The sequence below is a fragment of the Plecotus auritus genome (assembly GCF_963455305.1).
Source record: "Plecotus auritus genome assembly, chromosome: 10".
Taxonomy (NCBI): domain Eukaryota; kingdom Metazoa; phylum Chordata; class Mammalia; order Chiroptera; family Vespertilionidae; genus Plecotus; species Plecotus auritus.
Window position 1 is genome coordinate 117,134 of NC_137785.1, and position 12,877 is coordinate 130,010.

The window sequence follows — 12,877 nt, forward strand, 5'->3', positions numbered from 1 at the left end:
CTTCCTCTTTCCAAACCATGTGAGGACATCGGAGTGATGGGAAGGAAGGAAGGGAGCGCTCGTCAACAAGCCTCGGTTGAAAAACACACACACCTGGGTTGAAATAGGCCAGCACCTGGATCTTGGACGTCCCAGCCTCTAAGAAATGTGAGAAATTTCTGTTGTTTAAGCCACCCAAGCTGTGGTACTTTGTTACAGCAGACAGAGCAGACTGTGACAGTAGATATGAGAAAGGTCCCCCCTCATGGGCATCTACAGAGCAAAATGATGTTTGCCCTCATGAACCAGTTCAGTCTTTTTTAATTTTTTAATTTTTATTGATTTCAGAGGAGAAGGGAGAGAGATAGAAACATCAATGATGAGAGAGAATCATTGATCGGCTGCCTCCTGCACGCCCCACACCGGGGATTGAGCCCGCAACCAGGGCATGTGACTGGGAATTGAACCATGACCTTCTGGCTCATAGGTCAATGCTCAACCACTGAGCCACGCTGGCTGGGCGAACCAGTTCAGTCTTATAAGACAAGGTATCAAACAGAATACTCAGTTTCAACCCTGCCCCCTGCTTAATTAATATGGAGACGTGCGCGTTTACTCACAGCTGTCACCAAACTGACTTGTTTACTGTGAGGAAATGAATTGACGCTTGCCCTGCTGACATGGGGTCCAGGAATGTCGCACACCAGTGAAAAAAATAAGCGTTTTACCTCTGTAGATGAACTATAAAAGGCAAGAAGCACTAGCGTCATCAATATCAGTGAAGCCCTGAGCCCTTTTGGTATATTGTGTATTTAACAAGCACAAACGCAGCCCTGATTTCCAACGTCCAGATGTCCGAAAGGACAAACGGGTGGTGGAGGGTTCGAATCCAGCCTGACATCGAGGCACGGAGGACACAGAAAGGGAGAAAATAACTCTTAACAAGGCAGTGAGCGCAGGGACTCACGGAGAGAGGACATCTTGGCTCAGTTGTTGGAGCGTCACTGGGAGAGGCAGAGAGGACCAGGGAGGGGCAGGCATCCATGACTAGCTGAGGGTACCCCCAAAGAAGTGTCCTGGGCCCAGGAGCTGCTGTGTGGATTCTGGAAGAGAATCTGGGGAGAGGACAGTCCCAGGACAGAGGCTATGACCATGGGCTGCTGGAGCTGGTTTTTCCAGGTGAGGTTTTGGCTAACATGATGGAATGATGGCAGGATAGTAAGAAGCTAGGAAAATCCCTGGGCAGGTGGAATGGGGGAACTGAGACAAGAAAATTAAGGCTAAACAGTTTGGGCAATTTACAGCCTGCTTATGAATTGCAAGACCTTATCCTCCCTAAGCAAGGGCATTTGAGAGCAAATGGCTTACACCCTAACCCAGCCGTGGGCAAACTACGGCCCGCGGGCCAGATCCGGCTGTTCTATCCGGTTCTCTTGCTCTCCCCTCCGAGTTTACTTGGAATTTACGCTCTATCCACTGAGCCAATTTACTTGGAATTTATATTAGTTCACACAAACACTCCATCCATGCTTTTGTTCCCGCCCTTCGGTCCAGTTTAAGAACCCATTGTGGCCCTCGAGTCAAAAAGTTTGCCCACCCCTGCAATCCCTTACTAGAAAATGCATAGCTTAACTCACCCTGGCCTGGGAAAGTAGAGAGCAAAGACCCAATTAATGTCCCTTGTTGTAGCTAAACCCACGGACAGATGAAGTTGGAGAACCAATAACACAAACGCCCACGAAGCCAGACGGACCTGGGATAAAACAGGCCGAAGGATAATCCAAAACCCCCTACACACTCATCTTGATGCACTGGCTTATTAAAAAGGCACCGGGCCCGCCGGCGTGGCTCCGTGGTTGTCGACCTATAAACCATGAAGTCATGGTTCGATTCCATCAGGGCACTGAGTGCAAGAGCTCATGAAGGGAACGTGGGGCGTGTGATCAATGACTCTCATCATTGATGTTTCTATCCCTCTCCCTTCTCTAAAATCAATATATTTTTTTAAAATGCATTTGGCCATGGCTGGTGTGCCCGAGGGGTTAGCATGTCGGCCAGCATACCCTAGGGTTGCAGATTCGATTCCCAGTCAAGGGCCCGTACCCACCGCGTTCCGGTGGCAACTGATCAATATGTCTCTCCTGTAACTCATGTTGTGAAATCTTTCCCGCACGAAATCAAGAACTCATACCCTACAGGCTGGGGTGAGGCCCGTCCCGGTTCAGTACAGAATGAGTCCCACCCAAACTGGTACCCTGGACAGCTCAGAGGGTCCCAGCCGCTGGCTTTGTTGAGGATGTCCCTGCATCACCAGGGCAACGTGACTCTCCACCTGTTCCCCATCAGGTTGGCTGCTGTACGTGGAGACCCAGCCAAACACCAGAAAGCAGATTCGGGCCAGGTGGGGGGGGCCCTTCACCCGGAAGCAGGGGCTGCCCTACAAGATCTAGCCAAGGCCACCCACCCACACAGCGATGGAGCTCCAATGACCCATGTCTACCCAAACCCACTTGCTTGCAGATCTGAGCTCCACCTGGCTCAGCTGGACTTTAACTTTTTTAAATGTATTTTTATTGATTTCAGAGAGGAAGGGAGAGGGAGAAAGAGATACACATATCAATGATGAGAGTCATTGATTGGCTGCTTCCTGTACGCCCCCTACTGGGGATGGAGCCCGCAACCCAGGCATGTGCCCTGACTAGGAATCAAATCGTGACTCCTGGTTCATAGATTGATGCTCAACTACTGAGCCACGCCGGTCAGGCTTAAATTTTTTTTTTTAAAGAGAGAGGGAGAGATAGAAACATTGATGAGAGAGAAACATTGATGGGCTGTCTCCTACATGCCCCCTGCTGGACCCGAGCCCACAACCCTGGGCATGTGCCCTGATGGGGAATCAAACCGGCAACCTTTTTTTTTTTTACTGATTTCAGAGAGGGAGCGTGAGATAGAAACATCAATGATGAGAGAGAATCGTCATTCGGCTGCCTCTTATACGTCCCACACTGGGGATTGAGCCAGCAACCCGGGCCTGTGCCCTGACCAGGAACTGAACTCACAGCCAGGCAACTCAGCTGGACTTTAAATCTGCTCTCACTCAGATGCCCAAGTTGGAGGCAGGCAGTTATTACACTCAGGGAAGACTGAACAGACTTAGAGGTGGGCATACACTTTATGATGCAGGAGGGGGAATTGAGCAGACCGACCCAAAACTCCCCTGAATGCGAGCTTGCCTGGGGTCCCACCCCGTGTGGCCATCACCCTTCCCGCCATCAGGAGGATGGTAGGTCGCCAGAGGCCAGAGTGGTGAGGGGTTGATTACGAATTTATTCCATCGTCCGCACACCAGGTGGCTGAGCCTGGCTGGCTCCAGCCCCCAGTGACGGGAGTCAGCGGCTTTTGAAGGACTTTCGGCGGGATTTTTCCTGGGCCGAGACTTCTTCATGCAGACCCGGAGGGGAGAGAATGGAATGCGGTCACCACAAGCAAAAAGCGGTCTCAGCAGAGGGAATGTCCGTAGTGAAATGACCTGGGAAGCCAGTTCCCGGGGGAGGGGTACCAATTCAATGGCTCCATCAAACCTGACAGAGGAGGGGCAGCCCCAAGGCCCCTGGAGTCTGGGGTCCCCGACTCTCCAAACACCATTCCCACCAACAGGAAGAAGCACTTCGGGGCCAGGGACACGGCTACAGGCCACGTATAGTTGGCTGAGCTGACATTTTACTTGTGGCGAAATTTTCAAGACGTTGTAAATCAAAAGCCCCCACAACCCAGAACATCTGGATCCCTATGTTGATTCAACCACTTCTCTCCCTGGGGCCCAGACACAGTGGCAGCAACAGCGACGGCCCCACGGCGTGCAGACACCAGGACTCCCGGGGTCACGGCCACGAGGTGAGCATGCCCGGTGGGGCTAGGACCCAGAGGCCTCTAGACCATGTGGTGAGCGTGACCCCGGTCACAGGTAACAGGCCCACAATCCCCAGGAAGCTCTGCAACCCACAGCCCCTTCAGAAACGTTTGTGGAAGCCCCTTCAGAGCCAGCTTGGACACGCTAGCGTGCCTGAGAAACCCCCCACCCCCCACCCCGCTGTCTGCAGTGTTCCTGAGCCACATCTATTCCCACAGGCCCGGCGGGTTTTATGGTTAGTCTATTAGACCTCACTACCGCGTTCCAGTTCAGAGGACACGGCTTCGGAGCTGACTCTGGGGACAGCTTCCTCTGACCCAGGCTGCGGACTGAGGAGCGTTCCCCGGTAACACGGGCCTGGCTCTGTTGCCCCCCAGACACGTGAGCCTTCTTAGAGCAGCTCCCCCATTCTTGACCCACCAGGAAACCCGACACCCAGATGACACGATTCACCCACAAGCCTTCCGGCGTCGCCCTTCTGATCTTAGGTGCCACTGCAAGCCAGCCCGACCAAGTACAGCTGTGCCCTGCGTTCTGCTGTCCCCCCCACCCCTCCCCCGGCGGACAAGAGTCAGGGAAGCCGTTCCCTCTATTCATGAGCCCAATTTTGTCCTTTATTCCCTCACACAGAGACCGGAATCCCCAGGATTAAAGGTGACAAGGCCTTTTTTAAAAAAATGGGTTTTATTGATTTTAGAGAGAGAAAGGGGAAGGGAAAGAGAGAAACATCCATCGATGAGAGAGAACCATCGATCTGTTGCCTCTCTTGCGTGTCCACTGCTGGGGATCGAGCCTGCAAACCGGGCATGTGCCCTGACTGAGCATCGGATCGACCACCTCTGTGTGCACGGATGTTCAGCCCACTGACCAGCACGAGCCAAGGCAAGCACCGCCTCATTGCTGTGCCCTCCAGAGCAGTGGGACAGGTGCCCGTGCACTGTCAGCAGTATGAGAGACCAGTTCACCTGCCCGCACGCCCCCGTGGGCACTGCTTAGCTACCACTGGCCACAGCTGGGTCATGCCCACAACTAAACCAGTCGGGATGTAACGCCCAACATGGGCTCCAACACTCTCTGTTCTACACCGAGCAGGGAGCACCCTGGGTGACATGCCACCCTGGGGACTGCCAGACGGCAGAGGCCTGGGCAGGTCAGAGTGCAATACAGCTCCCAAAAGCTGCCCACACACCTGACCCCTCCCAGCGGGGGTGCTGGGGTGTGCCTGGCTCACCTCTCAATGGCTCCTCTCCTCAGTCTTCTTCCTGAAGAGATACCTTCCGCGCTGAGCAAGGTGCCAGCTACGGCGAAAGGCCTTCCCACACCCCGGCGGCCTATGACCTTGCTCCCGCGTGGACCTTCTTGTGCTGAAGGAGCGTGGAACTGTGTTTGAAGGCTTTCCCGCATTCCGCGCACCCGTAGGCCCTCTGCCCCGTGTGGAACTGCTGGTGCCGGTTGCGGTAGGACCTGGTGGTGAAGGTCTTCCCGCACAGGCCGCACTCATAGGGCCGTTCCCCGGTGTGGACCTTCCAGTGCTGGTACAGGCCCGAGCGGGTCACGTACGCTCTCCCACACTGCGTGCACTCGTAAGGCTTCTCTCCAGTGTGAACTCTCTGGTGGAGGGTGAAGCTCTGGCTGTACTTAAAGAACTTCCCACATTCCCGGCACTCAAACGGCCTGTCTCCGACGTGAACTCTCCGGTGCCGGATGAGGGTGGACAGAACGCTGAAGGCTTTGCCGCATTCGCCGCAGGCGTAGGGCCTCTCTCCAGTGTGGATCCTCCGGTGCAGAACGAGGGCGTCTTTGCGGTTGAAGGTTCTCCCGCACTCACCGCACTCGAAAGGCTTGATGCCCGTGTGCACCTTCTGGTGCTTCCTCAGTTTCGATGGGTAACTGAAGGCCTTGCCACACGCGTGACACACGTGGGGCGTTCCTCCCGCGTGGGTCTTCCTGTGACTAACCAGGGCCCCGTTCTCCTTGGGGGCATGTCCACCTTTGGGGCACCTGAGGGGTCTCTCCTCGCAGTGAGCTACCAGGTGGTCCAGGAGCGCCAAGGCCTTCGGGAAGGCTTTCCCGCAGCCGCTGCACCGGACTCCCTGCTGCTGCTGATGGCGCCCAGAGCTGGGCGGCCCCGCCGCACCGTGGGTGGCCTGGTGCTGGGGGTGGCCTGGCGGGGCAGGGACGTCCTCCTCAGGCTCCCCACACCGAGGGTGCTTCTCTGACCGGTGGACTCCACAGCTCTTCACCTGCTGAGGAGGGGCCTCCGCGTCGTCCAGTGTCCGGGGACACCCTGAAACGGCAAGGTCAGGTGCCAATAGCTGGATGAGAGGGAGGAGACACCTCTACCCCAGTGTGTGTGCGACACACCCAGACAGGAGCCCGCAGACGGCCAGGAGGGGGCGGGGGCTGTCTGGGTGAGAAAGGGCTGGGGCGCCACAGCAGGGCTCTGCCAGGCCGCAGCCCGGGGCAGACCTGGACAGGGGCGAGGAGCGGTGCGGGGAGAGCTGGGCCTCCGCATCACGCCCCGCAGCGGCGTCCGGCAGGGCCCGAGCTGCTGGTGGCGGTGAGCACCTGAAGAGGCTGCGTCTACGCCGAGGAGAAGACTGAGCACCGAGAAGGGGAAATGACAAGACACAGAGGCGAGAGGTGGGTCCTCGGGGCCCGACCAGGGTGGAGATGGGAAAGGGCGGTGGGAAACGCCAGTGCACACGGACCCCGCCACCAGCACGCTGCAGTCCACCCCTGAGAACGAGGGACCTCTGGCCACACTCGCCGAGACCAGGACCCCTCCCGGCTCCTGCTCTGCTGACCAGAGTCACGCCCACCATGCTGGGGACCCAGTGCTCCTCTTCACCCTCCAGTTGGGCCACCACAGGGGACCCCAAATGCACAAATCCTAGGAGGAGACAGTGTGAGAGGCCAGCCCAAGTGAAGGCTGACCTGGCCAGCCACACACCACAGGAAGCTCCTGTCACCATGGCAACCAGAAGGAAACTGAGGATTAGACAAGAAACCTCCCCTGTATATTTTTAAATTTTTATTTTATTATTATTTTTAAAATATATTTCATTGATTTTTTACAGGGAGGAAGGGAGAGGGACAGAGAGTTAGAAACATCGATGAGAGAGAGACATCAATCAGCTGCCTCCTGCACAACCCCCTCTAAGGATGTGCCCGCAACCAAGGTACATGCCCTTGACCGGAATCGAACCCGGGACCCTTCAGTCCGCAGGCCGACACTCTATCCACCGAGCCAAACCATCAGGGCGAAACCTCCCCTGTACATTTCTTTCTTTCTTTTTTTTTTTTTTTTAAATATATTTTATTGACATTTCACAGAGAGGAAGGGAGAGGGATAGAGAGCCAGAAACATCGATGAGAGAGAAACATCGATGAGAGAGAAACATCGATCAGCCGCCTCCCGCACACCTCCCACTGGGGATGTGCCCGCAACCAAGGCACATGCCCCCGACCGGAATCGAACCCGGGACCCTTCGGTCCGCAGGCCAACGCCCTATCCACTGAGCCAAACCGGCTTCGGCCTCCCCTGTACATTTAAACATTCATTGAGGTCCGGCCAATGTGGCTCAGTGGTTGAGCATCAACCTATGAACCAGGAGGTCACGGTTCGACTCCCAGTCAGGGCACAGGCCCGGGTCACAGGCTCGATCCCCAGCGTGGGCCGTGCAGGAGGCAGCCAATGGATGATTGATTCTCTCTCATCATTGATGTTTCTCTCTCTCTCCCCGCCCTCCCTTCCTCTCTGAAAACAATAAAAAAATATTTTTAAAAAAATTATAGCCCTGACTGGTTTGGCTCAGTGGACAGAGCGTCGGCTTGCGGACTGAAGGGTCCCGGGTTCGATTCCGGTCAAGGGCATGTACCTTGGTTGCGGGCACATCCCCAGTGGAAGGTGTGCAGGAGGCAGCTGATCAATGTTTCTCTCTCATCGTTGATTCTAATTCTCTATCCCTCTCCCTTCCTCTCTGTAAAAAATCAATAAAATATATACTTAAAAAAAATTACAGAACAGCTAAATAAATGGAAAGACTTGTCACATCCATGGACTGAAAGACACTAAGATGGCAACACTCCCAAAACGGACCTACCGATTCGAATTCACAGCTCAAGTCTGGCCCAGAGGGAGGGCCCTACCCTACAGAATTTCTTCTGTTGGAAGAAGGGAAAGCCTGGCGCACAGAGAGGCCATGGCTTCCGCAGGGTCACGGAGCGCGGCGGAGAGCGGCGGAGACAAACACACGCCCCGTACTGGGCGCCAACCCCGGAGACCTGGGGAGGAAGCAACCTCCGTGGGGGGCTTTAGGATGAACAGGAACTCCCGTGGGGAACAGCCAGAGGCGGTCAGTTTGCTGGCGGAGCCCGAGGGCCTTACCGAGAGAGACGGTGAGCGAGAAGTTGTCCAACATCACATCCCGGTACAGGCTCCTCTGGGCGGGAGTGAGGAGCATCCACTCCTCCCGGGAAAAATACACAGCCACGTCCTCGAAGGTGACCAGGCCCTGTGAGGATGGAGTCCACTCAGCCTCGGGGTCAGCAGCGGCCAGAAAAGCCGACCGGAATGCAGACCAGGGGGTCCCGACCTGTCTTTGGCCGTGCCCCACCTAACCATCTCTAAATTCCTGATGCCCCACCCCCGTGACATAGAATTCTTATTATTCAAAAAATGAACTGTTGCCCTAGCCGGTGTGGCTCAGTGGATAGAGCGTGGGCCTGCGGACTGAAGGGTCCCGGGTTCGATTCCCGTCAAGGGCATGTACCTTGGTTGCGGGCACATCTCTAGTGGGGGGTGTGCAGGAGGCAGCTGATCGATGCCTCTCTCTCATCGATGTTTCTAACTCTCTATCCTTCTCCCTTCCTCTCTGTAAAAGTCAATACAATATACTAAAATAATAATAATAATATGAAGCGATATGGGAAAATAGCAAGTATATTTCAAAACATATAATAGAGAACTAAAGTGCATAAATATGTCACAGTATATATTTATACGCTGTCTATGAGGCCCCTAGAGCCGTAAGAAATGCAACAAGTTCACTGTTAACTCATTCTCAAGTTGCCCCCCTTAAAAATCAAACTGCCCCCCGTGGGGGGGGGGTGCCTCACGATGGGAACCCCTCACGTCCACAGGACACATCCAGGCCCTGGACCTGTGGCTCCCAGTCCTGCCACGTCTTTCCCTTTGCGCCCCCACCCCCACCCACCCACCCTCTCCCTCTCCCTCAGCCCCCACCTCGGAGGCCCACCAGGGCCCTGCACCCGGCCCACAGCACAGGCTGGGGACCAGACAGCTGCCATCCACGACCCGGGCCAGCGGCACCAGCCGCACCCCGTCTCCTGCCACCCAGGCACCCCACCGCCGAGTCCCAGGGGTCACCTCTTAGAGCTCCTCCTTCTCTCTCCGGCACAAGGACCTGGTGGTCTAGGGTGCCCCAGCGACCCTTGCGCCCACCAGGCACCCAGCCCCCCACTCCAGGGCCAGAGCGACACCGCGGAGAGCAGCCACCACCATCCCGCCGCCCAGAACCACGCACCCACCTCCGAACCCGGCCCCCGCCCACCGGCCTTGGCTCGGCTGCCCCCCGCCCGCCCCCCGCCTCCCGCCTCCCAGCCTGGCTCCGTCCTGGGCTCATCGGAACCGGACCCCCTTCCACTCACCTGCGCCTCCTCGGCCATCGGCACCTGTGGGCGCAGCGACCTCCGGCCGCCGAGGCAACTGCGAAGCTCGTCATCCGCGGGGTACGTGGTCCCGAGGGCTGGGGAGCCGTCTCCGGAGGCGCGGGGGACGCGAGCCTGACGAAGACGGAGCCACTCGGGGCCACGGCGCGGGCGAAGGCGCGACCGGGGCCCCCCGCCCTTCTCCTTCGCCGCCGCCCGCGGAGCTCGAGGGAAGTCGCCGGCCCGCGACACACTCGCCGGGAGCCCGCACGGACCCGCCACCCGGAGCAAACGGCGCACCGCCGGGCAGCGCCGGAAGTCCCGCCCCGTCCGAGCGGCGGACGCCTCACGCTCGCACTGCATTTCCCAGCTCCCCCCGCGAGGCCGCTTTGCTTGTTGCCACGGCGACAGGGGAGCGCGCTCCCAACTTCCGCTGGACGCACCGGAACTCCATTTCCCATAGTGCCTCGCGGGGCGTCCAAGCCGTTGCAACCGACAACGGTCCAGGGAAGGGGCGTTGCTGGGCGAGCTGCGCTCGAGGCTTGGCTGTTACTTCGGACCCAACTCGGGGCTGAGGAGCAGGTTGCTGCGCGGCCGACGGCGCCCGGGACGCGGGAGCGGGGAAGGCGAGAGAGCGGGGTTGGCCCCACCGCCACCTGTACGCCCGAGGCCGGGCCGGTCGCGGGGGTTAGCGAGGAGGGGGAACTGAGGCGGAGAGAACCGCGGCTGCGGGTCTGAAGCGGGTCGGAGGGAGGAGGGACGAGGGAGGGCATTTCCAGGGCCCAGGTGGGACCCGGGCGTGGAGTTGAGGGGACGTGAGTTTTTGTGTTTTTTTGTTTTTTAACTTTAAAAAATATATTTGTGTTGATTGCAGGGAGGAAGGGAGAGGGAGAAAGAGAGACACATCAGTGATGAGAGAGAATCACGGACCGGCCGCCCCCTACAGGGGATCCTGTGCCCTGACCGGAATCCAACCGTGACCTCCCGGTTCATAGGCCAAAGTTCAACCACTGAGCTACTCCTGCTGGTCTTAATTTTTTATTTATTGGTTTTTAGACACACGCACACACGCACGCACGCACGCCGATTTGTCCATCTTTATTTGCATTCGTTGGTTGAGTCTCTTCTGTGCCCTGACCAGGGATCGAACCCACAACCTTGGCGGATGGGGAAGACGCGCTCAGCAACGGCGCTCCCGGGCCAGGGCGGCGGGCGAGGGGACGGGCTTTGCAGGATGCTCTCCAGTCCAAGCCCTGGCCAGCCCGCCAGCCTCAGTTTCCCCATCTGTCAACCTGGACGCCGCCGCTCCCTTGGAGGACAAAGCGGGGGGGCGGGGAGGGAGGCGGGGGCAGGACCTAGGACCGGTGTGCTGAGCTGGGGGGGGGGCGGTCCCAGGAGCCTGGCGGGGAGGCCCTGTGGCCAAGAGGATGGCTCTCTGCTGAGTCCTCTGGGCATCCCCCGCCTCGGGAGGTTCCCATCCTCGGGTCTGGGTGCCCCCCCCCCCCCCCGCCTCCTCCCCGTGCACCCTGGGCACACAGCGGGTGCTCAGCAAATACCTGTGGGTTAGAGAGCACCCCCCTGCCTCTGTCGCGCCCCTTTCCCAGAGGCTGAGCCCTCCCCAGGTCTAGGCCGCCCCCCCCCCCCCCAGTCTTTCCCGTGGGTTCTTGGCTTCAGCACACCCCTCCTTCCTCTGTTACCTTTCTCCCAGGGGCCTGAAGCGACGCCAGCCTCCTCGCTGCTGGGCTTGTGCCTCCAAGGCTTGAAGAAAAAGGCAAAGATGGCATCGTCTTCCTCCCAGCGCAAAAGGGCGAACCCTAAGCCGGAGCTGACCAAGGAGCAGATCCAGGAGATCCGGCAGGCTTTCGACCTCTTCGACACGGACGCCACTGGGACCATCGACGTCAAGGAACTGAAGGTGGCGATGCGGGCACTGGGCTTCGAACCCAAGAAAGAGGAGATCAAGAAAATGATCGGAGACATCGACAAGGAAGGGACGGGGAAGATGAATTTCAACGACTTCTTGACAGTGATGACCCAGAAGATGTGCGAGAAGGACACCAAGGAGGAGATCCTGAAGGCTTTCAAGCTGTTCGACGACGACGAGACGGGGACCATCTCGTTCAACAACCTCAAACGTGTGGCCAAGGAGCTGGGCGAGAACCTCACGGACGAGGAGCTGCAGGAAATGATCGACGAGGCCGACCGGGATGGAGACGGGGAGGTCAACGAGCAGGAGTTCCTGCGCATCATGAAGAAGACCAGCCTTTACTGAGCCTCCTCTTCGCTGCGAGCACAGCGGCTGGTTCTCGTGCTGCTGTTGTGTGAAAGCCCGTTTTCGAGAGCACAAATGTTTTTTCTCCCCACTAACCTCCCTGTAGAACTGTAGTAACAACCTCACACTTATTTTCAACGTTTGCAAGTTTTCTTTGACAAAAAAAAGTTCTTTGTGAGGTGACCGACCTGCTGCTTCCTTTAATTCTCCAAAACAGAGCAGAGCCATCTCACCCACCTGCCATCCTGCCTCGTATTGCTTCGCTCTTGCCGTGCAGCCCCGCGCTGATGCCGCCACAGAAAGACTCCGCAGGCAAACACGTTGTGACTGTCACCACAAACAGCAGGCGTCTCCACGATGGTTCTGGTTTGCATTGACACCTGAGAGCAGCTTTCTCTCTTAAAAAATCCAGTGAGTTCTCTCACTTGCACTTGGATATGTTTTTCCTATTAGTTTTGTCGTAAAATAAAGTCTAAGAAAAAAAAGAGTTCCCCTTGCAAGTAGAGTGTTTGCTGCAGCCCATTTTACAGAAAGAGAGAACCAAAGTCGCAAGTCCAGGCCCTGGAGCTGGCCTGCGCTTTGGGGGTTCAGAGGACCTGGGAGGAGGAGCAAGCCTGGGACGGGTGGGAGGGGGGCGTCCAGCAAGGGGGGTGTAGGCAGAGGGAGGGCTGGGTGGGCACAGCCCCAGGCGGCCACAAAGGCTGTGCGGCAAGCATCGGGCTGGGGGAGGCCCCCAAGATCCCAGCCCCCGGTTGGTTTCAGCAGCTCCTTTGCTTCCTGGGCAGTGGGCGGGCGGGCGGGCGGGCGGGCGTCGAGGTAGTAATCAGCAGACGGGGATGCCAGCTGTCCCCGGGCTCTGTCATCAGCCCCGTTTTACAGAAGGAAAGACTGAGGCCTTGGGCTCCCGGCCGGGAGGGTGGAGAAGCTGGTTAGAGAGGGAGGGGCCAGCCCCGCCCTGGACCCTCAGCCACCACCTCACTGGCCCAGTAGCCCCGGACTCAGTGCCACCTGTCATGTCCCCTGCGTGTCCCTGAAGATACAGC

The 12,877-nt window shown here is 57.6% G+C and overlaps 2 protein-coding genes across 3 annotated transcripts; one reads left to right on the forward strand and one right to left on the reverse strand.

The window, feature by feature from the left end:
• Positions 1 to 4,565: 4,565 nt before the first annotated feature.
• Positions 4,566 to 9,925, reverse strand: ZNF584 (zinc finger protein 584; the record flags this gene model as incomplete). The annotated part of the gene is made up of 3 exons (XM_080644029.1): positions 4,566 to 6,176; positions 8,280 to 8,406; positions 9,563 to 9,925. 3 exons carry the CDS (start codon positions 9,923 to 9,925, stop codon positions 5,221 to 5,223), a joined length of 1,446 nt encoding a protein of 481 aa, XP_080500155.1. The 3' UTR covers positions 4,566 to 5,220.
• Positions 9,926 to 10,029: 104 nt separating this feature from the next.
• On the forward strand, positions 10,030 to 12,332 carry LOC308235043 (centrin-2). Of its 2 annotated transcripts, none has more exons than XM_080643661.1 (2): positions 10,030 to 10,144; positions 11,271 to 12,332. In XM_080643661.1, the coding sequence occupies exon 2, from the start codon at positions 11,340 to 11,342 to the stop codon at positions 11,832 to 11,834; it is 495 nt and encodes a 164-aa protein (XP_080499787.1). In that variant the 5' UTR covers positions 10,030 to 10,144; positions 11,271 to 11,339; the 3' UTR covers positions 11,835 to 12,332. The 2 variants fall into 2 exon arrangements, with proteins under 2 accessions (XP_080499787.1, XP_080499788.1); XM_080643662.1 differs by having other exon boundaries at positions 10,080 to 10,220; positions 11,271 to 12,312.
• The last annotated feature ends 545 nt before the right edge of the window (positions 12,333 to 12,877 follow it).

What these genes read in the sequence shown, in the direction of transcription:
- LOC308235043 (XM_080643661.1), top strand. Translation starts at nt 11,340, where the DNA reads ATGGCATCGTCTTCCTCCCAGCGCAAAAGGGCGAACCCTAAGCCGGAG.